The 26,704-nt window shown below is 42.4% G+C and overlaps 2 protein-coding genes across 4 annotated transcripts; one reads left to right on the forward strand and one right to left on the reverse strand.

Annotated features, from left to right (window-relative positions):
• Positions 1-559: 559 nt before the first annotated feature.
• Positions 560-1,956, forward strand: LOC115371569 (cation channel sperm-associated protein 3-like). Its single transcript, XM_030069022.1, has 2 exons — positions 560-1,555; positions 1,795-1,956. Exons 1-2 carry the CDS (start codon positions 560-562, stop codon positions 1,954-1,956), a joined length of 1,158 nt encoding a protein of 385 aa, XP_029924882.1.
• A 545-nt stretch (positions 1,957-2,501) lies between these two features.
• On the reverse strand, positions 2,502-8,310 carry LOC115371664 (uncharacterized). Of its 3 annotated transcripts, XM_030069128.1 has the most exons (9): positions 8,253-8,310; positions 5,849-6,167; positions 5,627-5,730; positions 5,303-5,575; positions 4,178-4,245; positions 3,845-4,063; positions 3,589-3,723; positions 3,330-3,473; positions 2,502-3,165 (listed from the first exon to the last, which is right to left on the reverse strand). In XM_030069128.1, exons 2-8 carry the CDS (start codon positions 5,884-5,886, stop codon positions 3,333-3,335), a joined length of 978 nt encoding a protein of 325 aa, XP_029924988.1. In that variant the 5' UTR covers positions 5,887-6,167; positions 8,253-8,310; the 3' UTR covers positions 2,502-3,165; positions 3,330-3,332. The 3 variants fall into 3 exon arrangements, with proteins under 3 accessions (XP_029924988.1, XP_029924989.1, XP_029924990.1); XM_030069129.1 differs by lacking the exon at positions 8,253-8,310 and having other exon boundaries at positions 2,502-3,160; positions 5,849-7,511; XM_030069130.1 differs by lacking the exons at positions 5,849-6,167; positions 8,253-8,310 and having other exon boundaries at positions 5,303-5,475; positions 5,627-5,723.
• Between the last annotated feature and the right edge of the window lie 18,394 nt (positions 8,311-26,704).

The following is a 26,704-nucleotide window of genomic DNA, read 5'->3' on the forward strand; positions in this document are numbered from 1 at the left end:
GAGCTTCATGGCAAAGACTGTGAATATTTATGTACATGTGATTTCTTAGTTTTTCATTTTTAATAAATTTGCAAAAATCTCCAAAAAAAAAAAAAACTTTTTTCACGTTGTCATTATTTGGTGTTGTGTGTAGAATTTTGAGGAAAAAATGAATTGAACATAACAAAATGTGGAAAAAGTGAAGTGCTGTGAATACTTTCTGGATGCACTGGAGCTTGTAGTTTTAAAAAAGGAGATCTGCAGTCTGCTGTTGTTTTAATTTAATATGTTATTGTTACTATTATTATTTATTATTATTATTATTATTTGGGCATTTATGCACAAATTTGTAAAATGCCAGTCAAAGGCACTTGTATGGTAACAGTGATAATTACTTTTGTGTGATCATCAACATGTCAAGTGTTCAGCAGATTCCATTTCCATGGTTTTGACCCCAAAACGTTTATTTTCAAACGTGTTTGGAGCAGAACTTTCAAAAGTAAGCACACACAACCTGTCCAGCACACAGCTGTGGCCTCACACTCTGCCCAGATCAAGACACAGAAACCTGGACTGAAAAATGGAGCAAAACACAGAAGAAGTGAAGAACGAGAGGAAAGCTCCGTGTGTGGCTGAGCAGGAGGGAAGCCGGACGGCACAGCAGCCAGACCGCGAGCGAGGCGACGCCGGGAGGGGACCGGCAGAGAGCGAGCAGCACCGGAGGAGAGCCGGCGGTCTGATCGTCAGGATCCACGACTCCCCCTGGTTCCGCATCTTCATCATGGCGGCCATCGTCCTCGACGCTGCGGTTCGCGCCACGCATTCCTACAAGTTTCTGCGTGAATATCTGCACGAGCTCTTCGTGTTTGAGAGCGTCTTGCTCACCGGGATTTACACCTTGGAGTTCCTGATCAAAGTGTGGGCTGAAGGCTTCCGCTATCTGAAGAGTAAGTCCGGCGTGTTTGACGCTCTGGTCCTGGGTGCCGTCTACCTGTCTGCGTTCAGACCAGATGAAGCGTTTCCTCTGACCGTGGAGCTGCGAGCCGCGCGCCTCCTCAAGATCATCTCCTTCATCCCGGCGCTCCGGGACGTGGCCGAGTGTTTGTTCCTCGTCATGAGGAAATCACTCTATGCCTTCTTCCTGCTGCTGCTGTTCGCCTTCTTCGCTGGCGTCTGTGGATTTTACTTTTTCGGCGGCCCAGACAGTCCGGATCCTCTGCACTGGGAAGACAAGTCCAACTCTTTCCTCTCCGCCGTGGTGCTTGTGACCTTGGACGGCTGGACCGACATCCAGGACGTGCTGGACAACGCGGGGCTGAAATCGAGCCGCATCTTCACCGTCCTCTGCATCGTGCTCGGCTACTTCATCCTGTACAATTCTTGCATTGCGGAGATGAGCGCGTACATGACGGACATCACGACAAAACGAGAGGCGACTCGGAGGAAGATGGAGGAGGAGGCCCGGGCTCTGAGGAGGCGAGCCAGGAGGCCAGAGGGCGAGGAAGAAATCCGTCAGGTCAGAGGCGATTTCCAAAGCCTGAAGGAGCAGTTTAAAACCCGTCCTCAGAGCAAAAAGGTGAGAGTGTCTTCATATCAAAACTGAACTGCTATTCTTATTATTCCTGTCCCGCTGCCACTGACTTTTTTTCCCTGTCCCATCCCAATTATGTGAGCAGTGAAATATTATTATGATTATTATTATTATTCGTAATAATTCCAACACTGACACAGACATGTACATCACGCTGTAGAGCAAGTTGTGCTTTTCTGTTAGAAGATTGCTCTTTGTTTTGTGTATCATTTGCACACACACAGAAGGTGAGAGAGGAGCCGTGCTCCAGCGTCAACTTTGCCAAGCTCTACCTCAGCGCCCAGCGCCGCCTGGACCACAAAACGCAGGAGATGAGCAGGTGTTACGACGAGATGGCAGAGGTGCTGCACGAGCTGAAGGAGGACGAGCAGCTGCACGAGCCGTGAGCACGACACCACGGATATTCTGCAGCGAGACTGAATCACACACACCATCACACACTGTCAATAAAAATGTTCTGATTCTTGATTTCCTTGTTGACAGACAACTTTTTCATTGGGAAAAGGGTCCTGAAAAAAAAAAACCCCAAATAACAAAGTTTGTGTTTCCCTAAAGTTCTGGGGAGGAAACGAGAAATATCCCAAAGAAATGATGCTTGTTTTTACTTGAAGCTGTAGAAAAAATCCAGGAATGAAGAAATGAGTAAAGGTTGAAGCGTGTTCAGAAACCTGAAAAGTTCACCCTTATTGAATGGATCTTTGTGGGTAATAGAAAAATTAAATGAATAACTCATAAATAAATATAAGGTATATACATGTGTGTCCATGTGTATGGACTGACTTTCCACAGCCCACCTGGCCTACAGTTCAAAGGATCGAAATGCAGAATGTGTGTTTTCCTTTGGTCGTCTGTAGCTGTCAGTGTGTGTTCTGCGCTCGCAGTGTGACATCAGAAGGTGAGGTTTGAAATCAGACCAGTCGGAGACGTGTTCTCAGTTTGAAGGCAAAGTCTTGTTTTGGCCTGAATTGTTTTCGCTTTCCTTCTTTTAATTCAGTAGAGCTGTAATGAAATGACACGTACACAGAATGGAATTGTTGGTTACAATGTGTTTTTAACTGTAAATATTTCAACTTTTTTATCGAATAATAAAAGAACCGAATAATGAATTAAATGAATATGAATTGACAATGCAATTAGGTAGTGCTGCTGTTCACTGAGCTGAAGCCTCGTCACAGGACGAGTTACAACAGAAACCAAACATTCCCAAAATAAAGCACATGTTGCTTCTAATGTGCACCGATAATGTAAATCACTTGAGTGAAAAACAAGACACAGCACTGCCTCCTGATGGCTTTAGCATTAGCTCACAACCACTTAGCCTAAGTGCTAACATAATACACAGTGGCCCAGCCTAATGCTAACAAACAGCCCATCTGATTGGTGATCATTAGCAACACACACATGTTTTAAACACAGCAACTTAACAGTTGGGCTCTGACAAAGGCCAAATAATCAAGTCCCACCAACACAGGCAATAAGCATGAAAGGAGGCCTTCCAGGCGGATGTTGGCCCACATTTCCCCGCGGAGAGGAGAGCCGCTCACGTCGGTGCAGCACGCCGCAAACAGGAAGCGGCCAAAGGGCAGGAAACTGTGCTGGGTGAGTATATAAAGGAGAAACCATAGGGGGCGCTGTTTAGCGACTACTGTTTGAAGAGCTTGTCAGTCTGCTAAATTGTCTCTATTGGCACTACTAGATCTTTTCTGTTCAATGACTGGATTAATGATGTTATTCAGGTAGCATGGGCTTCTCACTGTACCATTCACAAAGTGGAGGGCAGTTCTGTAGTGACGTGTCGTCTTGGTCTCATGATGTCAACATGTGAACAGCATCTTGACATCTTGTCGCTTTCCTCCTCTGCGCCTGTTGCAACACCTTTTGGCGGACGCCTCACACAAGAAGACTAAAAGAAGGAAAGCAAACCTTGTTAAAGGCGTCTTGAATTCAATATTACCCACCCAATATGGATTCCAATTTTCTTCTTACAATCATATACTTATAACTCTCAGGTAGTTTACCTGGCCAGCTGGTGGATTGGCAGTGCCCTCACAGCCTGAAGAAGGAGAAACCTTCTCCATGGCATCCAATATGTCGCCGATGAACCACACGGGGTTGGACGGGAGGGCAGACTCTTGCACCGGAGATGCTCGGGCCTTAAAAACCACAACAACAAAAAACTTAGTTACTGTTTTTCTAAAACCACAAAAATGAATACATAAAACCAGAAAAAAATGCACACAAAATTCCAGCAAATTACTCAGAGAAACACATTACCTTGACCTCCTGTCTGACAGCGGTCCACTCCAGTGGGTCACAGTGCCGGGGCACGGGGCTGTGTCCCGTCATGACCAGCACGGGGGAGACCCTGGCACAAGGCCATGTCCGGGGGGGCACCGTAGGCGAAGGAGGAGGAGGAGGGGCCAGCTGGCGGACAGCGGCATCCCACAGGACCTGGACCAAGATCAGCGTTCCATCGCTGTCGCTGAGGTGCACCTGGAAAACAGTCAAACGCACATCAAACACAATGCAGTCAAGTTGTGTATTGAAAATAGCAACCTTCAAATCCTCTATGTGTCTTGTCACAACAACAAAGTATGCTGTACTTACACCATCATGGCTCCACAGCTCCAAACGATCCAGAGGGAGGTGCTCTGCCACAGACACGTACGGGAGACCTGCCGCAAAAGTGAGAAACATCCTACATTTTGGTAATAATTACACGCATGTAAAACATATGAGGTTCCTTTCACGAGATGTCAGTTTAGTCGTGCAGATGACCAAAACTAAAACACACCCATGCGTGCTGCGACTAGGGATGGCGAAAATGGAACATTTTCTTGGTCGAACACCGGGCCTCATTAATCGGTTTATTTCGGTTAACCGAGAATATTATTTTACTGTCTGTAAACCATAAAAGAATAACCGCAACAAATAGAAGCTAGCAGCGCTAGCACCGGTGCCATTGTCTTGCCCCGGATGCATACCACTACGTCCACGACAAACATAAGCTTGGCTCGTTTCTCCCGTAGATATCTATAATATCTATAATATAATATACTATAATATAATTATTATCGATATCTATGGTTTCTCCAGTCTGTCTCTACCGAGCTGAGCTCTGTGCGTAATGACGTCATCGAAACCCGGCAGAGCGTCCCGTCGTCATGGTTACCGTATTAAACTGTATGTAAGCGCAAGAGCAACTTCGCCGCCTTCAGGATCAGTTGGAATTTTTCGATCGATAAAACCTTACGGTAGTTACGGTATTTACAATCTGACATGCGCATTTCTGTCAGCGACGACACGTTCGGACTAGAGTGCCTGTAGAGAGAGTGGCGACAACTCCGTTCACTCCAACGGTTCCGTTTTTTCACAGCAATGGCGGCGTAAGGAGACCCTCTCTCTACAGGCACTCTAGTTCGGGCTTAAAGGGTTTTTAACCGACAAGATTATTCAGTTAAAGTTCAAACGGTCAACAACCGGTCAAACGGCCACCGGTTAGCATCCCTAGCTGCGACACGGTGGAACTCCTGGCCAAACAGCTCCTGCAAGCCTGGCTCGATGTTCAGGCATGGAGGGAAGTCCAGCACAAACACCTACACACACAAAAAACAGAATCACATTTATGTGTCTAAAATATGCACACAAGAAAACACAAGCTTACACAGCCTCTAGTTGTGAAGGCACGACACAAAACAAACACTGACTGCAGCAACTGCAAATTAAACACACCTTCACCCAGCGGCTGCAGACTGTCTCCAGGAGAGCACCGAAGTCCAGCGCCGCCTCTCCGATGTTCCTGCTGGCCGTGAGGTTGTTGCTGGGGGCCAGCACACACACCACGTCCGGGGTCCATGGGAGAGCGGCGTGCGACACCTCTGTCCTCAGCTCTGCTGCCTGTGTACCTGAAACAGACAGAAAAGAAAAAGAGAGAGGTCCCTCTGGCATGGCCACGAACCCATCCACCATGGGCCGCAGGTGGGAGTCTCCCACAACGAACACCATCTGCAACTTCTTACAACCAGCACTGTGTTTCTGAAAAAGAAAGACTAATACCTTCTGGTGCGGCTGCTGAGCTGGAGTGACCAGCTTGAAGCTGCGCTGGGTCAGCTTGGAAGTTTGCCATCTGCGTACGCGATGGCGGTAACCGGTACCGCGCCCTGTGTGGTTCACACAAACAAAAAATAACATTAAGGCTGATGACACCATTTTTTTTACATCTTCACATTACATTTACACTGTGTCAATTAAACATAAAAAAATCTGTTTGTTACTTACGAGCAACAAACTCGGGGACAGGCGGCTGGGGGGTCCATGACTGCGGCTGCGCCATCCTCCGCCTCAACAACAAATTGTCTATATGTGTGTGTGTGTGTGTGTGTGTATGTGCTTGTGTGGAAAAGAATTAAAAATATGTGTGTGGATTATCAATTAGTTATGTGTGTTGTTTTAAATGGAATCAATGTATGTGTGTAAACTTGTTGTAGTGCAGGTAAATAGCAGGTTCAAGGCAGGTAGCTTGCAGGTCGATCACAGGTAGATCGTGTCTGAAAGCAGCCAAAGAAGAGCAGCTCTCACAGCCAACAGAGATGAATATCTGTAAATTAAATAATACATTTTGTTTGATTTAAACAACATTACTTGTCTAATTAAAAAAAACAAACCTATTTAAGTGAACAGAACTTTACTCAAAACATCCTGTATCCACTTAGCTGTAGCTAATTTTTAGGTTTTAATTAAAAAAAAAAAAGGTCTTTCTCTATACAACGTGGTTAGGACACAAACTGGCATCCATGTTATGGTGTTCAAGTAATAGAAAGAAAATGGCCAACACCACTTCCTCCAGCTTAACTGCGCTGCTCAACAGAGACACATCTTAACACAAAAACCTTCTCTTTCAAAGTCATGGGTAACCAGCAAACTGGCATGCTTATTACTATATTTGCTTCCTCATTACACAGGAAGTGGCTGCCACAACATCTCGCGACTTAGCCATAGTGCTGGACATAGACACACCCAACTAAGTCCATCACAAACTACAGTTCATGCACATAGCAAAAGACACACACACAAAGAAATAACTACTCAAATTAATTAGCAATATTAAATCAATTGAATCAAATTTTCCTGTTTCACAAGGCAAGAATGTTTGCCTCTCAAATTTGTCAGAACCAAACACTAGCACAGCGAAGCCTGTGACAGAGTGAATGCACACAAAAGCCACATACCCAACTACATGTATCAAAAACTTTGTTCCATGCAATACAACTTGCTATAATACTACAAAACACACACACACACAAAACTATTCATCATCAAATTGCATACTTTTCCTTTCTCACACAGCAAGAAAAAGTATTGAACCAAACACTAGCACAGCTATGACTGACAGACACACACATGCAACTATTGATCATCAAGGCAAATTTTCCACACTAGAGTTCATGCACACAGCCAAGGACACACACACACACACACACACACACAAAGCCCAATGCAAATCATCATATAAATAATTTTCCTGTTTCGCAAAGCAAGAATATGTTTGCCTCTCAAAATTTTATGCAACCAAACACTAGCACAAAGAAGCCTCTGACACAGCTCCATCTGCTGTTTGCATGCACACCAAAGCCACACACACTCAAATCAACATATCACCACTTCAGTTCCATGCAAATAAAATCTGATATTAATCTACAAAGCACACACACATGCAACTGTTCATACTCAAATCAAATAGTTTCATTTTTACACAGCAAGAAAAAGTGTTACTCTCAAAATCTTACTGAACCAAACAATAGCACAGCTATGGCTGACACAGTTCTGTCTGCTCCTTGAATGAACACAAAGGCCACACACACTCAGCCAAGCTAGCGATGCAACCCACCACTAAATAAAACACACACACACACACACACACACACACACACACACACACACACACACACACTCAACCAAGCTAGCGATGCAACCCACCACTAAATAAAACACACACACACACACACACACTCAACCAAGCTAGCTACACAACCCACCACTAAATAACACACACACACACACAGTCAACCAAGCTAGCGACGCAACCCACCACTAAATAAAACACACACACACACACACACACACACACACACACACACACACACACACACACACACACTCAACCAAGGTAGCGACGCAACCCACCACTAAATAAAACACACGCGCACACACACACTCAACCAAGCTAGCTACGCAACCCACCGCTAAGCTAGCGCTAGCTCAGCGGTTGGTTGCTTAACGAACTATTAGGAAAGGGCTCCTCGCAAAACCTTATTGAACCAACCAGTAGCACAGCGATCATGACACAACTAACTCTGCTCCCTGAATGCACACAAGAGCCACACACACGCAACCAAGGCAGCAAAGCAACCAACCGCTAAGCTAGCGCTAGCTTAGCGCGCTAATATACTCGACCAAAAGCAATCAATACACTTCTACACTATCTTAGGAGGTGAGATGATCACATCAAAATGAACTTTAGATGTAAAGCTAGGCTGCGCCTCCATCAAAATTCACCAAAAGCCAGCAAACAGCACAATGAAAATTACACAATCACTCCCAGCAATACGTGTGTTATCATCCAGCATTTCCTCAGATTAGCGCAGCGTTACAATAAACTAAGAGAAATGCAAACAGGTCTAACCTCCAAGTCCGTGAGAACAAGCGGCGAGTGGTACTGCATGGGCCCTGGGGTACCACCAGTGTTGCACCATGGGATGGAACATGTGGATGTTGTGAACACATCACACCATATATGCCAGTGTATATACTGATGATATGATATTCTGTTTTATTTTAATTTATAGGGGATAATGTTTCAAATACATTGCATTCATTTAATCACATGTGAAATACGTTTTTTTGTCATTATTCTTGACTCCTTTGACATAAATGATCATCAGCTTTCTACACATACAGCTGCCTTTTGTACATTTCATGGGGTTTTGGCTTCAACGCGAAGGATTCAGTGTTGACCACATTCAGTTTCCTCCTCTCTCTTCACCCTCTAAACATTCCAGCCCACGTCTTTCCCTCCCCCAGCCCAGCCATCTCCATAAAGCCTCCCATCATCTCTGCATCCTGATAATTAAAGTTATTCAGCACATGATAATAATAATCACATCTCCATCTCCTTGTGTTGATAAGGACGCTCGGCTGCAACCAGCCTCTGTGCTCCAGAGGCCCTAATTATGTTTGCCATGCTCTGACTGGCTGCAGTTAATTCCCTGACAGCCAGTCAGCTCGGCTCCTCTGTGCTGATCATCTTGTGTCCCGCTGCATCTCTGATGGTCATTTTAAAGCCCAGTAATCCTCTCTGAGCAGCTGAACTCGCCGCCTCGCAGACACAAACACAAAGCTTTTGACTCTTCTTAGCAATCTGACTGCTTTCATTGTCATTAATTCACTTTTTTTTGTTTGTTTTGGAAGCTTTCTGGCAGATGTTTTTCTAGAATTCTCTCATAAATCGCTCCATCTTGCCGGAGAACTTGTCATTAAGTTGTGACATGTGATTTCCTAATCCCTTCATACATCACAAAGCCTCCTCTTCATCATCGTGTTTCTCCTTTTTGCTGTGTGTGTAGAAGTACGTGTGCATTTGTGTGTATGCAGTTTGTGTATTCACGTGTGCACACTGGAGTAGTGCAAATGCTTGTATGTGTTTCTCTGTGTGCGTGCTTGCATTTGTGTGTTTTTTGATAATTACTATGATCTCTGGTCCACCATCTCTCAAGTCCCTTCTGCTTCCTGTCCTCCCACACACACACACACACACTGAAGACCAACTGAACCTGTTATTATAACGCGTGCACAGTGGAAGCTAGAGGTAATGGAGAGCACACTGTCATCACACTGGACACCACATTTAATATGAGAAACATTTTAAAATCTATTTGTTCACATTGTTGAAGATGTTCCAAGCTGTGGAAGAGTAACTCCCATTTTTAAGTGTCATTTCCACAAAATAAAACACATGTCCATGCATAAAAATAGAAGACCAGAAGATTATATTATAGGTTTATATTATCTGTGAAGAAGATTCTGTGCTGATGCAGCAAGACAACAGCTCCCATCATGCCATGCTCTCACAATATAAGAATGATGCTAATAATAATACTTTATTTATAAAGCACCCTTCATACAGGGGGTGTAGCTCAAGTGTTTTACAATAAAAACAAGATCTATCTATCTATCTATCTATCTATCTATCTATCTATCTATCTATCTATCTATCTATCTATCTATCTATCTCCCTCTGCAAAGAAATTTGGAGTATTTCCGGGTGGTTCTCCCTTCCGAAGCAACAGCTGTACACATTCACTGACATCACCTGTTGGATGGTGACATCACCTGCCACAAAGGAACAGCCATGCTTCTTTTCACCACTAGGGGTCACACTTCACAGAGATTTGTGTTTAGACTTCTTTAATAATTCAGAGCAGACTAGAGACAACACAAAAGTTACCCTGACCCTGTCCACAGGGAGGCGAGGTGCCTGTGTCTCTACACAGTGATATACTCTACAAGCTGAGCACTGCTGCATATTGTCATTGTCAAACACTTAGCATTTAAATACGATTATGGAAAGGGCACAGCAGCACCAGCACTATCTTAATGAGATACATCGCAGCTTAATCCAGTGGGATTCAAACCCTCCTCAGTGGTGGGCTGAAGCCTGACAGGCCGCGGGCGGTGTGTGTCACTGCGGTCAGGAGTCAGAGAACCTGATGAGAAACGGAGAAACTACAGAGCTCGGTGATGCTGGAGTGCGTCATCACTTCCTGTTCTCCAGAATGGAGGCTTGATCCCTTATTCCTAAAACCATGCTGTAGGGAACCACTCTGCTGTTTAACATAATGGGTAATGACATTAGCACCGCTTACACACACACACACACACACACACACACACACACACACACACATACATATATACACCAGCTCCTATAAGCAGCGCCAGAGGCACATAACTAAAACCTTTCTTTTTCATGGCACTACACTTAAATATAGGTGGGACTATCCACAGCTTACACTCAGATACACAGATGCCTAAGCAGTTCTTTAGAGATGTATTTCCTCAGCCCCTCAGTTCCAGTGAAGGGAAATCTTAATGCTTCAGCTCACCAACATATTTTAGACAATTCTCTGCTTCCAGCTTTGTGGGACCAGTTTGGGGAAGGAAGGCCCTTTTCTGTCCCAGCATGACTGAGCCCCAGTGCACAAAGCAGCTCCATGAAGGCTGCTTGGGACTCGGGGAAGATAAGGCTTTTTTATGTTGTGTCGGACACCGCTACACAGGGCAAAACAGTGGGATATCATAAAAGCAGTAGTAGCAATAGTAGTTGTAATAATCAGAGTAGTTGTAGTCATAGTTGTAGTATTAGCAGTATAGTAATAGTACTAATAATAGTGATAGTATTACTAAAAGTAGCAGCAATAGTAATCATAGTAATAGCCATAGTTGTAGTATTAGCAGTAGCAGAAGTCATAGGCTATTATTTATTAATAATAATAGTAATAGTGGTTGTACTAAGCAGTAGTAGTGGCAGCAGTTGTGGTACTACTAGTAGTAGTAATAGTGATGTATCAGTAAAATTAGTAGGATTGGAGACAATAGAAGTAGCAGCAATATTAGTAATGGTGGTAGTAGTGATAAAATTTAATAAAATTAGCAATAATACTAACAGTAACAGTAGTAGTAATAGTAGTGTACAAGGCAGGGGCGCTGCCAGGAATTTTGGGCCCCATAAAAAAACAAAAAACAAAACAAAAAAACAAACAAACAAACAAAAAAAAACATATATGTATATATATACAGTACAGGCCAAAAGTTTGGACACACCTTCTCATTCAATGCGTTTTCTTTATTTTCATGACTATTTACATTGTAGATTCTAACTGAAGGAATCAAAACTATGAATGAACACATGTGGAGTTATGTACTTAACAAAAAAAGGTGAAATAACTGAAAACATGTTTTATATTCTAGTTTCTTCAAAATAGCCACCCTTTGCTCTGATTACTGCTTTGCACACTCTTGGCATTCTCTCCATGAGCTTCAAGAGGTAGTCACCTGAAATGGTTTTCCAACAGTCTTGAAGGAGTTCCCAGAGGTGTTTAGCACTTGTTGGCCCCTTTGCCTTCACTCTGCGGTCCAGCTCACCCCAAACCATCTGGATTGGGTTCAGGTCCGGTGACTGTGGAGGCCAGGTCATCTGCCGCAGCACTCCATCACTCTCCTTCTTGGTCAAATAGCCCTTACACAGCCTGGAGGTGTGTTTGGGGTCATTGTCCTGTTGAAAAATAAATGATCGTCCAACTAAACGCAAACCGGATGGGATGGCATGTCGCTGCAGGATGCTGTGGTAGCCATGCTGGTTCAGTGTGCCTTCAATTTTGAATAAATCCCCAACAGTGTCACCAGCAAAACACCCCCACACCATCACACCTCCTCCTCCATGCTTCACAGTGGGAACCAGGCATGTGGAATCCATCCGTTCACCTTTTCTGCGTCTCACAAAGACACGGCGGTTGGAACCAAAGATCTCAAATTTGGACTCATCAGACCAAAGCACAGATTTCCACTGGTCTAATGTCCATTCCTTGTGTTTCTTGGTCGAGACAAATCTCTTCTGCTTGTTGCCTCTCCTTAGCAGTGGTTTCCTAGCAGCTATTTGACCATGAAGGCCTGATTGGCGCAGTCTCCTCTTAACAGTTGTTCTAGAGATGGGTCTGCTGCTAGAACTCTGTGTGGCATTTATCTGCTCTCTGATCTGAGCTGCTGTTAACTTGCCATTTCTGAGGCTGGTGACTCGGATGAACTTGTCCTCAGAAGCAGAGGTGACTCTTGGTCTTCCTTTCCTGGGTCGGTCCTCATGTGTGCCAGTTTCCTTGTAGCGCTTGATGGTTTTTGCGACTCCACTTGGGGACACATTTAAAGCTTTTGCAATTTTCTGGACTGACTGACCTTCATTTCTTAAAGTAATGATGGCCACTCGTTTTTCTTTAGTTAGCTGATTGGTTCTTGCCATAATATGAATTTTAACAGTTGTCCAATAGGGCTGTCAGCTGTGTAGTAACCTGACTTCTGCACAACACAACTGATGGTCCCAACCCCATTGATAAAGCAAGAAATTCCACAAATGAACCCTGATAAGGCACACCTGTGAAGTGAAAACCATTTCAGGTGACTACCTCTTGAAGCTCATGGAGAGAATGCCAAGAGTGTGCAAAGCAGTAATCAGAGCCAAGGGTGGCTATTTTGAAGAAACTAGAATATAAAACATGTTTTCAGTTATTTCACCTTTTTTTTGTTAAGTACATAACTCCACATGTGTTCATTCATAGTTTTGATGCCTTCAGTGAGAATCTACAATGTAAATAGTCATGAAAATAAAGAAAACGCATTGAATGAGAAGGTGTGTCCAAACTTTTGGCCTGTACTGTATATATATATATATATATATATATATATATGTGTGTGTGTGTGTGTGTGTATATATATATCTATATATCTATATCTCTATCTCTATATCTATATATCTATATATATAGATATATAGATATAGAGATAGAGATATAGATATATAGATATATACACATATTTACTTGATGATGGTTAAATAGCTTTATATTACTTTTTACCTATTTTTTGGGGCCCCTGTCAGGCAAGGGCCCTTGGAATTGTCCTAACTTTTCCCCCATATACGGCACCCCTGGTACAAGGACATTTATAATACATCATGTAAATTTGTGTTTAGCTCCTGTTTAATTACTGAAACCAAACTCTATCTGACTCCTGGACATGTCTTCATAAGCTGCCCCCTGTATTTGAAGAAGTAGCATTTAAATGTTTAAATGTGGAGCCATAAATCATTTTTCACCACAGATGTTGCTTTTTTTCCCACCTGTTCTGTCATAATTCCATGTTGGAAACAAACTCTTGGAGGGGAAAACTACAAATACAAGGAATAAAAGGAATACAAGGAAGTTTATTCATCATTATACAACAGGTTGTATAACAAAATTAAAATGTGGTTCCCTCTTAATTGATTCATTAAACATGGCATTTCTCACATCATCAGCACATTTGTGTAGTCTAAAAGGTTGATGTGGTTCTCCTGGGTAGCAGCATCTTTGAACATCTGTCAGTCTGTGCATTCAAAACAGTCCTGTAGAGCCGCTGTAGCTTCATCTGTCCACACCCTAACTGTTTTTACAGTTGGTTTGACCCTTTTTGACAAACCAAAGCAATAGCAGCCTATTGGCAATGAGGCCAATATGGCTACCTGCTGCATATTAAAAGCAGGGTCCCATTTTTACCATCTTAGCTACAGGCTGTATCTGTCTGTCTGCCTGCCTGCTTGCCTGTGTTTCTGTCTGCCTGTGTGTGTCTGTGTGATGGTGAGTCTGCCTGCTGTCTGGAACTCACGGTAATGACTCCAACTGCTTTTTTTTTTTTTTTTTTTTTTTTTTTTTAAATTTAAAACATGTATTGTCATATCAGCCTCTGAGTGCTGGATATGTTAATCTGTCTCTGTCTTCCCTCTCTTTCTCTCAGGCTATTTCCTTCTCTCTCCACTTTTTCTTCCTCCAATCCCACTGTCTATCATTAAAAAGGGGGCTGGGAGATAAAGATAGATAGGCGTACCTAACAGAGCTTGAATCAGGCCTGATATTTTGAACTCGGATGGCTCAAAAATCTAATTTTAATATTAGGCTAACTGTATATCGGTTAAATCAGTCTGAAAACTGATTGCAGCCATTTTAACAACATATTTTAGTCATCCATTAAGACAACATACACTATATTGCCAAAAGTGTTCACTCAGCTATCCAAATCATTGAATTCAGGTGTTCCAATCACTTCCATGGCTACAGGTGGATAAAATCAAGCACCTAGGCATGCAGACTACTTCTACAAACATTTGGGAAAGAATGGGTCGCTCTCAGGAGCTCAGTGAATTGCGCACCAGTACACAAAGCAAGGTCCATAGAGACATGGATGACAGAGTCTGGTGTGGAAGAACTTGACTGGCCTGCACAGAGTCCTGACCTCAACCCCATAGAACACCTTTGGGATGAATTAGAGCGGAGACTGTGAGCCAGGCCTTCTCGTCCAACATCAGTGTCTGACCTCACAAATGCACTTCTGGAAGAATGGTCACAAATTCCCAGAAACACACTCCTAAACCTTGTGGAAAGCCTTCCTAGAAGAGGTGAAGCTGTTATAGCTGCAAAGGATGGGCCCACATCATATTAAATCCTATGGTTTAAGAATGGGATGTCACTCACGATCATATGCATGTGAAGGCAGATGAGCCAATACTTTTGGCAATATAGTGTATATCCAAGATCCACTGAACGTTAAAATAAAGGAAAAGGGTGTATAATTTGAAGCCAGAGGCGAAAAATCTGATTTGACCCTTGAACTCAAAATTTCCACCCTAACCTGACCTGACAGGAACAGGCAGGTTCAGGCAGCCATCTCTGTCTCTGGTTGCAAATACTCCCAATGTTTCACACAGATTTTTGTTAAATTCTCTAATTTATTGTATGAGCAAGTGATACAAAAAATAAATAAAATAATTTTAAAAAAGTATTCTGCGGCTGGGACAACAGATACATGACATGAGAAAGCATGAAGCCAATTTGTCAACAACAGCAAACCTAAGCAATCAACACAGCTGTAATCATGCAGCATATCATGAAAGCACAGCATCAATAATCCCACACACACAAAACAGTTTGGTGTGAATCAATGTATTGTCCCAAATAAACAAACTACTATAACCACAGTTCCCAAAAAATTGCACATAGCAAGATTCAGTCTATACACATACACAGCACAGAGTTCAGATCCAAACAGAGCAGTCATGCAGTTACTCCCACCAAGGCATTTTGTTGATATAAGTCAGAGACGTCAGAGAGATGGCCTGTGGGCCAAATCCAGCCTGCAAGCATGTCTCATCTCAATCCAGCCTGCAAGCATGTCTCATCTCAAGTCTTATGTTTTTTAATCAAAATGTTATTACTTTGTATATGTATAATACTCCTTTGTATACTACGTATAATAAGCAAAACAGGACTTTGCTATGATAAATTGATAAATTAATGATTAATGATAAATTCTGATAATTTGGAACGCCCGTGTGGGCATCCATTTGACTTGGACCGGGGGCCGGAGGAGTGCAAACACACTCATCTTTGCCACAGGTGGTCGACTCAGGCTGTCGTACGGTGCGTTTAAAAAACGTTGATATTTCCGCCTGTTTTTCAGGCGGCTGGAGCGACGTGACATGAATTATTTATTTCATTTACGGGGTTACAAGTGTGATTCTCCTCTGTTCTGGGTGCGGGTATAGAAACGTGATGTTAAATTATTTCTGTTGTGATTTTATTTATTTTTTAATTTGAAAATTAATTAAATTAAATTAATCTAGCGGGACTTTCAGGCGAGGCGGGAGGCTCCGTTGGCGAGGTGCTGCGCCCCACCAATAGAATGATAGGGGAAACACTGGGTTTCATCAGCAAAAATAAGCAAAAATAAATTAAAAAATAAATACATTTGCAGTGAAGAATGGCCTGTACTTTGCTGGCAGCCCCTCAGGAGGCCGTCCTCCTCCTCGCTGTTCCTCTGGAAGTTTGGACGAGGGGGAGCGGTGGAAGCTAATGGGCCGCTAACTCCTAATCAGGGCCTCTCCGGGGCTAATTGGTGGCTGTGTTTCGGCCCATCTGTCTGTGTCCCTCCTCACAGCCGGCGGACTAATGAGGTGTTACTTGATATGATGTCCCTCAGAGCACCAAATCACACGACATAAGGTCCTGGGAGCTCAGATAAGAGCAGCAGCTAATGGACAGAAACGGGGACGGGAAGAAGATAAAAAAGAGGAAGAACAGAAGAGACGTAAGCTGTGAGACTGTTTGTGAGAGGAGCAGGAGAGAAAGATAGAGAGAATAAACTGAGAGAGAAGAGGAAAAGCAGACAGTATCTGGAAAACAGATCGATACAGCAAAGAAATGAAAAGAACAGTTAAGAGCTGACAAAGGGACTAAGTTCAAGACAAACTCTGGAGGGAAAACAGAGGAAAAGGGGCAAATACAAAGATGGTCATTTTATTGAACTTTCTCGCGAGAGTCGTCATGAAGTAAAGCTGCACCACAAACTTTTCTGCTGCAACTGGAACTTTGAAAATGGTAGATATGACATCCACACTAACTTCACTTACTATCCAAAAAGTGAATTTTATGCAAACTTTTGAAATGTCACAAAACCAAACAGCAAATCACAAGAAGTTGCTTACTGTATAGGTAACCCTGAAAGATCAAGCATAGTGGAGGAGAAGCTCATTCTAGCATTTGGAGAATTCCTGCAATTATGTAATGTTCACATCTTAATGTTGCAAAGCATCTTGCACACCATAAGGATGCAAGTCTCTTCATGTTGCCTGGTGTCTCCGATGCACCACTGGATATATCAGCTGAGGAGGTGCAGCCTCAAACATATCATTTCTTGGTACGAAACAACCAACCAGCTCAGTTTTACAGGGTCATGCAGTCTACCTTGCTTCATCTTGCAGTTTTTAGAAGAAACGTAGGAGGACCAGTCATGGTAGGGTGACATTCGGATGTGTGATGACATAACCTGCCTGCTCAACAATAAGCAGACAGCATTAAGATGCTCATATTTTCTCCACCACCATCTCTCTGTCTCAGTCTAGACAGGGCCACAGTTAAAATAGAAGTATGGAGCTAATGAGTGCAGTTCAGTGTCTTCTTTCTTGGCCTGGCTCTCCTCCTGAGTGTGCCATGTTGAGATGACTGCAGCCGCTCACTAGCACTGGAAGTGAGAGGCTTAAGAATGAAATTCAGGTGGAAGAAGCTATGCGTATCAGGCCGTTCCCTGGCACTGTGGACCTTTTTGGCTACAAGCAAAAATAAAACCTTGTGAGGAGACATTTCCTTTACTGCACTCAGTCTGTGTGACTGCTGCTGGAAGTGGAGAAATCTCAACACTCTCCCACCTCTCAGTCTGTCACAAACAAGATAACAGAACTCAGGCTGGCATATGACAAGTCAGTCACCCAAATACTTAACATGGCAGATTGTTAGGATTTTTGCAAAACGAAACAGGAGGCAGTGTAAGATTGTGATAAAATGCAGGGTGTTGCCACTGCTGTTATTGTCCCATAGTTAGTTTCTCTTCATTTCCCTGCCTTTGGTTACCTTTTCATCCATTAGCTTGTAGTATTTGATTATGGTTATTTTTTGCCTAGAAGGCTTGTCTTGCAAGCCTTCCTTTTCTTATCGTTGATTTCCATTAGTGGATTTTGTTTTGTTTACTGGTCTGAAAATCAGCCAGGTTACACATTGTAAAGGAGGGCTTATCTTCTATCTCTGTGTAAACCAACTGCTGTGCAGGTAAAGAGGTAATCTAAATGTCTAAATCCATGTTTGTGATGTCCAGAAAACCATCCATTACCATGGTGCAGTCATGCAACCTTTCCCCATTAGCATAATTTGCATAAATTATGTAAAAATAAGGAAATGGCTATAGTTGTACTTTTAGTCAACTTAAAAAGGTGACCTTAGAGTTGAAGTCTTTTGTTTGATGTCTAGAAATTCTTCTCTTTCCATAGTTAAATCATGCAACCCTTCCTTATTAGCATAATTTGTATAATTTATGGAGCCTAATAATTGTGCTTTTCGTCAATTCAGAGAGGTGATCATAGAGTCTAAATCTGTGTTTGGATGTCAAGAAATGAACCTCTTGCCATAACTATGGCAGGACGTCACAAGTCACACACACAGATAACTGTGTGTGTTATCAGTGTGTGTGGTTAAACATCTGTGTGGCCGTAGTGTTTGTGATCAGTGTGTTCAGCTGCTGCATCATTTCCCACCTGGTCCTGGTGAGGTGAGTTCACACACCTTTCAAGAAGCCCACACAAACAAGCAAAGCTCCCTTTTGAAATGATTACGTCATGCATTCATTTTCATCAATTTACTGGTCAGTTCTTAATTACCGTAGGTAAACTGTGCAATAAAATCATAGCATTGAAGAGCACTTAAATACTAAAAAATATGTTTTTCCTCCAGAGGAACTGACATTGGTTTTAGCCTTCCTGCAACATTTCAGTTTCAAGTTTTATTTAGTACTCAGGGACACAAAGAGGGCTTTCACAAGTGTGTTGAGACACAACAAAGAAAACAGACACAGCTACATTTCAGAACATGAAATATTGAGATTCTAACAATACAACAATTCATCAAAAAAGCAAGTAATGAGGAATAAAAAGTGCTTCTTCTCCATGGCCCCCTTATCACGCCTACAGCTGAAAACAAAATCTCTCAAGAATTCTTCAGTCGTGGACAAGTTGTTATTGTACATTATGTATCATCCCATATTTCATGTTTCCATGTGATCATGAAAATACAGGAATGCACCTGATAATATGAGCACATCAGAGCTTTAATGGAACCAGTGGTGTCAGCTGACAGATTCCTTTTCCTTGATCTTTATTGCATCTTATTTATTTCATCAAAATTGACAGCTTGCCTTCAACTTTTCTCAATACTTGGACTGAACCCTGGTTCCCATCCCCATCAGCACAAGGGCACAACTCATTTAACTTGTGCTCGTGAATTCAAATTTCACGCCCCTGAACCAAAGCACAGCAGTCTGCCTGTGTGTGTGCATCCAGACAAACACATCTCCACAAACTTTGGTTTGAGATGCGTAATGTCAACAACATGGTCTTATACTTCAAGGTGCCAAAGCAACATGACAGAGTGCTTGTAACATAGCTGCAGGCTTGATGAGTAGTCACTCGGTAATTACTCACCTCGTTCTCAGGCCAAGGAAAGTTTTATTATTCCAACATTCAACATGATGATAAGCTCTTCATCATACGTTTGTGTTAAATCACTGCTGCTGTTCGCTCCTCTCTTTTGTGGCAGTTTGACTTTATTTGTGTCAGTTACAGGCATTTCATACGTGCTACAGACAGTTTTGCACCAAAACCCTTTGTAACTCAGCTCTCCACACACCATAGGCCCACATCATCAAATCACCCATAGGACATTACAAATCTTTTTTTTTTTTTTTTTTTAAAGTAAAAGTCACACATTTTGGGCAAAATCCCCTTTTTCTGACTTCCCCAGACTGAGACAACATGTCTACAGAATGACTGTATGTCTGACTGTGTGTCTGAATTCAACAGCATCGGTGAGATCAGACAGATTTCAAATATGTTGCTCAAACAAATAATCTTCATGGACTTTTATTGATGGAAGACAAAATATGTCCAACCAATAAAGTTTAAACACCAAGGCGTCCTAATTTTTTCCCATGAATGAAGCGTCTCACTGTCTTCCTGTCCCCGAGTGCAGCTTGTTAATGGTCCCCATGATTTTTAAAAGTCTTTTCAGAAGCTTGATCGAATATTTCCTCTGAGAGCTCAATATTTTGCTTGTTTTTCGCTTGTGTTTCCCAGGGGAAACATTCTGCAGAGCAGGCACTCTCCATGTTATAAAAAAGGACATAAAGGAGCTTTGTCAAATCTTCATTCTGGCCGACCTGTCCAAAAAAGGTTCCAGCAGTCACTGTGAAGTGAACATCAGTCTCTGTGGCTCTGTAGATGCCAGTGCAGTTAGCATGGCAAGGAACAACTTGCCTGCTCTCAAATCTGGGAAAACAAACAGCATTTCTTTAAGAGCAGGGTTCAGTCCATCTGTGATTCTAACACACCTATTCAGAGGACACTTTGCAGGATAATGTCCTTAAACATCACCTGAAGTGATGGCATTCTGCCTGACAGACTCTTCCAACTCTTCTTTCATCAAGTTAGCAATTCCAAAAGAAAATTTCTCTGCAATCTTCCGTTCTGAAATTTACCTGTCGCTCGTTTCAACAATCACAACGACAACACGACACTCGCTCATCCAAGTTTTTCCTGCTGTCACGTCCCTCATGAAGCGGCTTGTGTTTGCCGTGGGGTTTGTGGAATGAGTTCAGTGCGCACTTCAAACTCTGCTGCTGTTATCTGAGCAATAGGCCCGGCTTTTTCAAACCCTGGTGAGGGACACACTTTTTCAGAAACTCCATCAACATATCACATGTGTCTGTGGATAAGTCTTTTGACTGCATGGCCACATAATTAAACTGGAGAGAAATTCCATACCCACTCCTTCTTGACGGAGACACGAAAGAAGTTTCCATCAATAGACAGACAATAAAACTTTTCTAAAGCGTCAAGTTTATGTTTATACTGTAAATTTGCACATTGCCCACATCTATGCACATTGTATACATCGATGCACACTGTTTTTTTTTTGATTTTTTGCACATTGTTTTTTGCACATTGGGTACTTAGATCTTTAGATCTCGAGTGTCATCTTTTATTCTTTATTTTTTCATTTACTTAATCTTGTACTCTGTGGATACTGCTGAAAACTGTGAATTTCCTTCGGGATGAATAAAGTATCTATCTATCTATCTATCTCAAGTATCCAACTGGAAATGAATGAATTTCATTAAAAGTTCTCATCGCTTGGCACAGTTTCAAAAAAAAAAAAAAAAAAAAAAAAGTGTCAACACTGTTAAAGGAATACTCCAACGTTTTGGGCGAAATCCCCTTTTCTGACTTCCCCAGAGTGAGACCAGATGTTGGATACCATTTTCACCTCTGTATGTCCACTGGTTCAGTTCCTATGTGTAGCATTTGTGTTAGCGTAAAAAGTGGGGGAAAAAATCAACCTTACAGCAATTCTGAAGCTGTCTTATTTACACAGTGGATCATGTGGAAATATCATGTTGAAATTAATGTCTTGTCTCTTGGAAACAAACAAACAAACAAGAGTGGTTTTAGGAGAAATTAATTTACTCCTGATCTTCCTCTACGTTCAGTGGTGCACAGATCGCGGCAATAGATGGAAGGATAAATGTGTTCAGCAGTTACACTTCCACTATCTGACTTCTGAAAAAAAAAACAAAAAAAAACAAACAAAAAAAAAAAACACAACATGTATTTCAAATCCACATCATACAATAAGTATGATGTGGATATAATGGGTTTCGGAGTTGCTGTAAGGTATATTTTTTCACCTGGACGGAGCCAGGCTAACAACTTCCATAGACTTCAAGTCTTCATGCTAAGCTAACAGGAATTGCTACCCACAGGAACTGAACCAGTGGACGTACAGAGGTGAAAATGGTATCCAACATCTGGTCCCAGTCTGGGGAAGTCGGAAAAGGGGGATTTTGCCCAAAACGGTGGAGTATTCCTTTTAAGATCACTGCGTTTCTTGGTTGCAGGTTCAGGTTAGGGCCGAGCCAGGTGAAAAGTCGGCTTGTGGCTTCCCCTCATGAGAGAAACATATCTTAAAGTGATATTTTGGGTCCTTACTTGCTGAGTTCTCTTCAACAGGTTTTTATGCGCATTTTGAAATATTGCATCATAAAAGGTTGATGGAAATAGCAAACTTTGAAAGAAATTACTCAGTTTTGCAAAAAAAAAAAAAAAAAAAAAAAAAGTTTTTATGCTCCCTTGAGGTGGCTTTTGCCTTTTTCGAAAAAGAGATAATGTTTTACATGAGAGCTATTTGAAACACTTGATTTGCATAAGAGTGAGGTAGGGGGGCAGCTGGGGTGCGATTCCTCTATTAGACAACAAAACCCACCAGTGGAGGAGACACGACGCTGCTCTGTGAAATGCTGATCTGAGAATGCCTGCCTTCCATCAGTAATCACTGGCTGTTCATTTACCACACACCTATCAAAGACACACAGTAATAACTACTGCTGTAACACAGACCACTGATTAGTCATACTGTAGCAGGACTATCCTAGACCCGCATTTTACCTGTCTAGCCCCTTTCTGTTATTTATTTATTTATTTATTTATTTTACCTGGCTGGTCACCACCTCACTGCACCACTTCCTCCTTTTTGCTTTGCGGTCATATTCCGTGTAAGGAAGATGCCTACACTGCGATGCTGCAATCAACTGTAGCGGTAGCCTTTAAATCCACAGGTAGAGCTGGCCTTCAGCAGCGTGCTACCTAACTGCAACAGAGTCACCACTGGCTAGCTGGCAAACAGAGAGCTGTAACACCCCTGTTTGAGGTATGGGTGGTGCAGGGGTTAAGCGTCTTGCATCTATGCTTATACTAATCCCACCTAATTGTAAAAATCAGCTACACTTAGGGAGTAAATCCCACCTGTTGAGGTAGGCGCTGTTAGTTGCCTCATTGCCCACACCTTTTTCCGTTTATTTTGCACATATTGAAGGCTGTCTTATCACAGGGGCATGCACGCGGTGCCATATATTGGCAGGTGTCTACCATGTGAGAGGTAAGATGCAACCACCCAGTTATGTATTTTTATATGAATGTTAACTCGGGAAATTGGTATTTTAATGTAATTTTTTTTTTTCCGTTTTAGGGTGGTTTGCTACAGTTTTTGTCTTTGTCAGTCTTGCCTTACAGTTTTGCCTCAGCTCCATTTTGCCACTACTTTTGCCTCTGCTGTTTACTATAATTATTATTATTGTTGTTGTTGTTGTTGTTGAGCTGTCTGTGGGCTTAGTCTGTATTTTTGGGGGTGGGGGGAGGGTGGCAGTGGGGGTGGGTGTGCGGGCAGGTCACAATAGCAACATTATTTGACTGCCAAACCCATTTTGGGCTCTAAAATCTGAACTTTCGCATACTATATGGAAACCTGCGTTGGTTAGCATTTTCTTTTAATGAATTTTCACAATGCGCTTAAAATATGCAAAACATTTTGGATGGAAACCCAGCCACTGATACAGTGTTTTCTCCTGAGTGCTTCATTGGGACTGTTCTTCTCCAAAATGAATGAAGTGGATCTGGACCAGCAAACACCATTTTGATCTAAAAAAAAAAAATGTTCTGAAGGATGCAAAACAAGACACGGTTGTTTGGGGTTCATCATCCAGCCCTTCTGCCTGCTAACTGATGGAACTGCTTCGTTTCTGTACTGCTGCCCTCAGCACTGTGTGTTTCTCAGCACACTTGGCAGGTATAGCTGTTGCGTAGTGATACAGAAACAAAGGAGTCCCACCGGTCAGCAAGCAAGAGAGCAGGGAAAGAAAATCAGTAATGAGTCCCAAACAAACGTGTTGTTTTGCATATTTCAAAACAAATAGTGTTTGCTGGTCCAGGTCCACTTCATTCATTTTGGAGGACAGTCCTGGTGAGGTGCTCGTTCTCACCACAGGCTTAGGCTTAGGGTTAGGGTTAGTGGACCAGACCTGGAGGATCAATTCTACACATATGGAGGGGAAAGTTACCACTACATGTGGACAGTGACCCTGCCTTATCACTCTGAGCATGACTAACATGTTGTCAAATAGGCTTAGCTTCCTGCTGTGATTGCTATCATAATCTATTAAATTATCATTCGTCTGTCTGTCCTTGTGCTGCCTCTATCTTGCTCCCCACTCTGCAGTCCGCTGTAAGCCCACAGCTCTCTCTCTCTCTCTCTCTCTCTCTCTCTCTCTCTTTGTAAAATTCAGTCAAGCACAGCATGGTGCCTTCATAACTCTCTCTGGTGTGATAAAAACCAGGGTGAGACCTGGCCTCAGGGTGTAACAGGAAGAATGTGGGTGGATGAGAGTGTAAGGAGAGAGATAAAGTCAGCAACATTGTAGTCCAGTGATTACAAAAATCTAAACTTTATTTAAGTCTTTTCATTCCACAGAGCCCCTCTGGCCCCTCCCTTTTTCTCAATCCATACAGAGCATTTTCACGAGTCCTGGCTCCCAGAGGGTGTCCATCACACTGAGCTGAACCTGTCCTTGCACTCCTACTGTTACAGCTGCAGTTGACCCATCAGTGCCCTTGAGTTTGGTGCTGGATACTGACCAGGACTGGTGCTTGTTTGTTCAGACCAGATGCAGTCCTTTTAAAATGGGCCACTCCCAGTTTAATTTGGGTTCCTCACCAGTAGGGGAGCGCGGGGTAGAAACTAACACGGGGTAAGTTGTAACACAGACTTTGTAGGTAGTTGCACAAGGTCAACCGGCAAGTGCTTCTGGTTAGTTCGTCACATGATCGTAAGAGAGCCCAGTGCGAATTTGGGGGGGAATTGGCTGCATTTTTGAGGAGATATGTGTAAAATTGTGTTTTACCACCAAGTAAGTGAATTTCTTTACCTTTCTAATTTTTTGACTACTGAACTGTGTGTGTACGTTACCGAATCCAATCTTACATCAATGTATTAAGCATCATGTTGCCTAAAACATAGCATTGATTCAAAACATTTAACTAACTCATAGCGAGTGCTAGTCAGGTTTGAGACCAGTGACTACACAGGGGGGTTGGTTGTAACACAGTGTTACAACTAAGCCGCACCTGTGGGGTAAATTGTAACATTTCTCTTCTTCCACTTAGGGTGAAATTCCACGGAAGTGGTAGGTTCTAGAAACAAAGTTAAAGTGTTCATTTGTAGCAGAGATGTGTATGTTGCTTGTATTAAAAAATGAGTTCTCTAACTCCTACATATCCTACATTTTTTTGCCTTTGGCCTGAAACGTTACGTTGTACCCCTCGCTCCCCTATGCTGTAGCTGTACTGTAACAAACTCTGAGGCTAAATCTACACGGAAGACAGTTTTTCTGAAAACACAACTTTTTATTTCTGTTTCAACCCTCTGTCCGCATGAAAATGGTTTTTGGTCACAGAGAATAACAAGTCCTCCAGCCCGTACGACAAGGGCCTTTCCTGAGCGGACTAGCTAGCTGTGAGCCAGCCACTAAAATATACCTGGTTAAGGTCCGTCACAATTTGTCATAATGGTTAGGGTTAGGAAAAGGTCAAACTTAAGGTTACAAAACATTAGCTAACATCAACTAGGTAATATTAGTAAATGTTTGCTAATATTAGCTAGCTAACGTTAGCTGTCTAAAAGTGAACAGTGCTGTGGTTGGGATTTGAGCTGAGGGTGTAGCGTGAAAAGTGTGCTGATTGGACGAAATCATCCCGCCTCAGCCGTGGAGAAGCCTGTGGCGGGACAGAAGTTGATCTTCATTGTCTATCTTGCTTCAACATGTGTTTTATGAAGTACACGTTTTTGTTCAAGTTTGCTAATTTTTTTTTCTTTTTTTTTTTTCCTCACCAATCTATCGGTTTGACAACCACCATTAAAACTGAAAGGAGGAGAAGTTTGCTCATGTTAATTTATTGTAACACTTAACTTGATGTGTAACAAACACATTTTGTAAACCTATGATAATCCTATGATAACTTGAGTCAAGCTAAATTGCTAGCCAGCTAACAAGCACTGTCCATCTGTCCTCAACACACTTCCCTCTCTCAGCCCTTGTTCCCAACCTCAAATAATAATAATAATAATAATAATAATAATAATAAAGCAATCATGACAGATTATTTTATTGTAATTGTACAAAACAATTTCAGAATTGGCTTACAGGCCTGTATGTGTGTTTTTGTAATGTTACAATGTATGTAAATGTACAGTTTCAATGTAATGTTTTACGTAAAAAAAAAAAAAAAAAAAAAAAAAAAAAAGATCAGGGGCTTCTCCAGGGCTGCAGCTGGCTAATATTGGTTGACTGACTCATCCACCAGCCCACCAGCCTCCTTATGTGGACTTTGTTGCTCTTTTAATACAACACCACAGTGTCAATATTCCCACGACCACCAGAGGTCGCCTAATTAACAAATATAGGTTGGAACAGGCTGCTGCACAAACAACCTGCGGGGTGAGTTCTCGCCAGAGGACAGTCTCGGAGGGCAGCTTTTGGAAAGCTCTCTCCACAGTGGATTTGTTTCTTTTGGTGATGTGGACGATGCCGTTGTGTGCACGCTCCAGCAGGACACTGACCTCACACAGGCTCCACTTTGATCCTGCCCTTCTTTTCAACAACTTGTATTCATTTGTGACTTTTAGGAGCAGCTCAGCCTCCTCCTCTGTCCATACAAACCACTCAGTCTTGTTTTGATCAGTCCACTCCCTTTTCCCCTCAGTTCTGGATGATGTTATGATGTTTTGAGGCAGATTTGCTCTTGCATTTGTGGCTAAACTCTGGGAGGTTATCAAATTGCTGTTTCTCTTT

Source organism: Myripristis murdjan, chromosome 14 (assembly GCF_902150065.1).
Source record: "Myripristis murdjan chromosome 14, fMyrMur1.1, whole genome shotgun sequence".
NCBI lineage: Eukaryota > Metazoa > Chordata > Actinopteri > Holocentriformes > Holocentridae > Myripristis > Myripristis murdjan.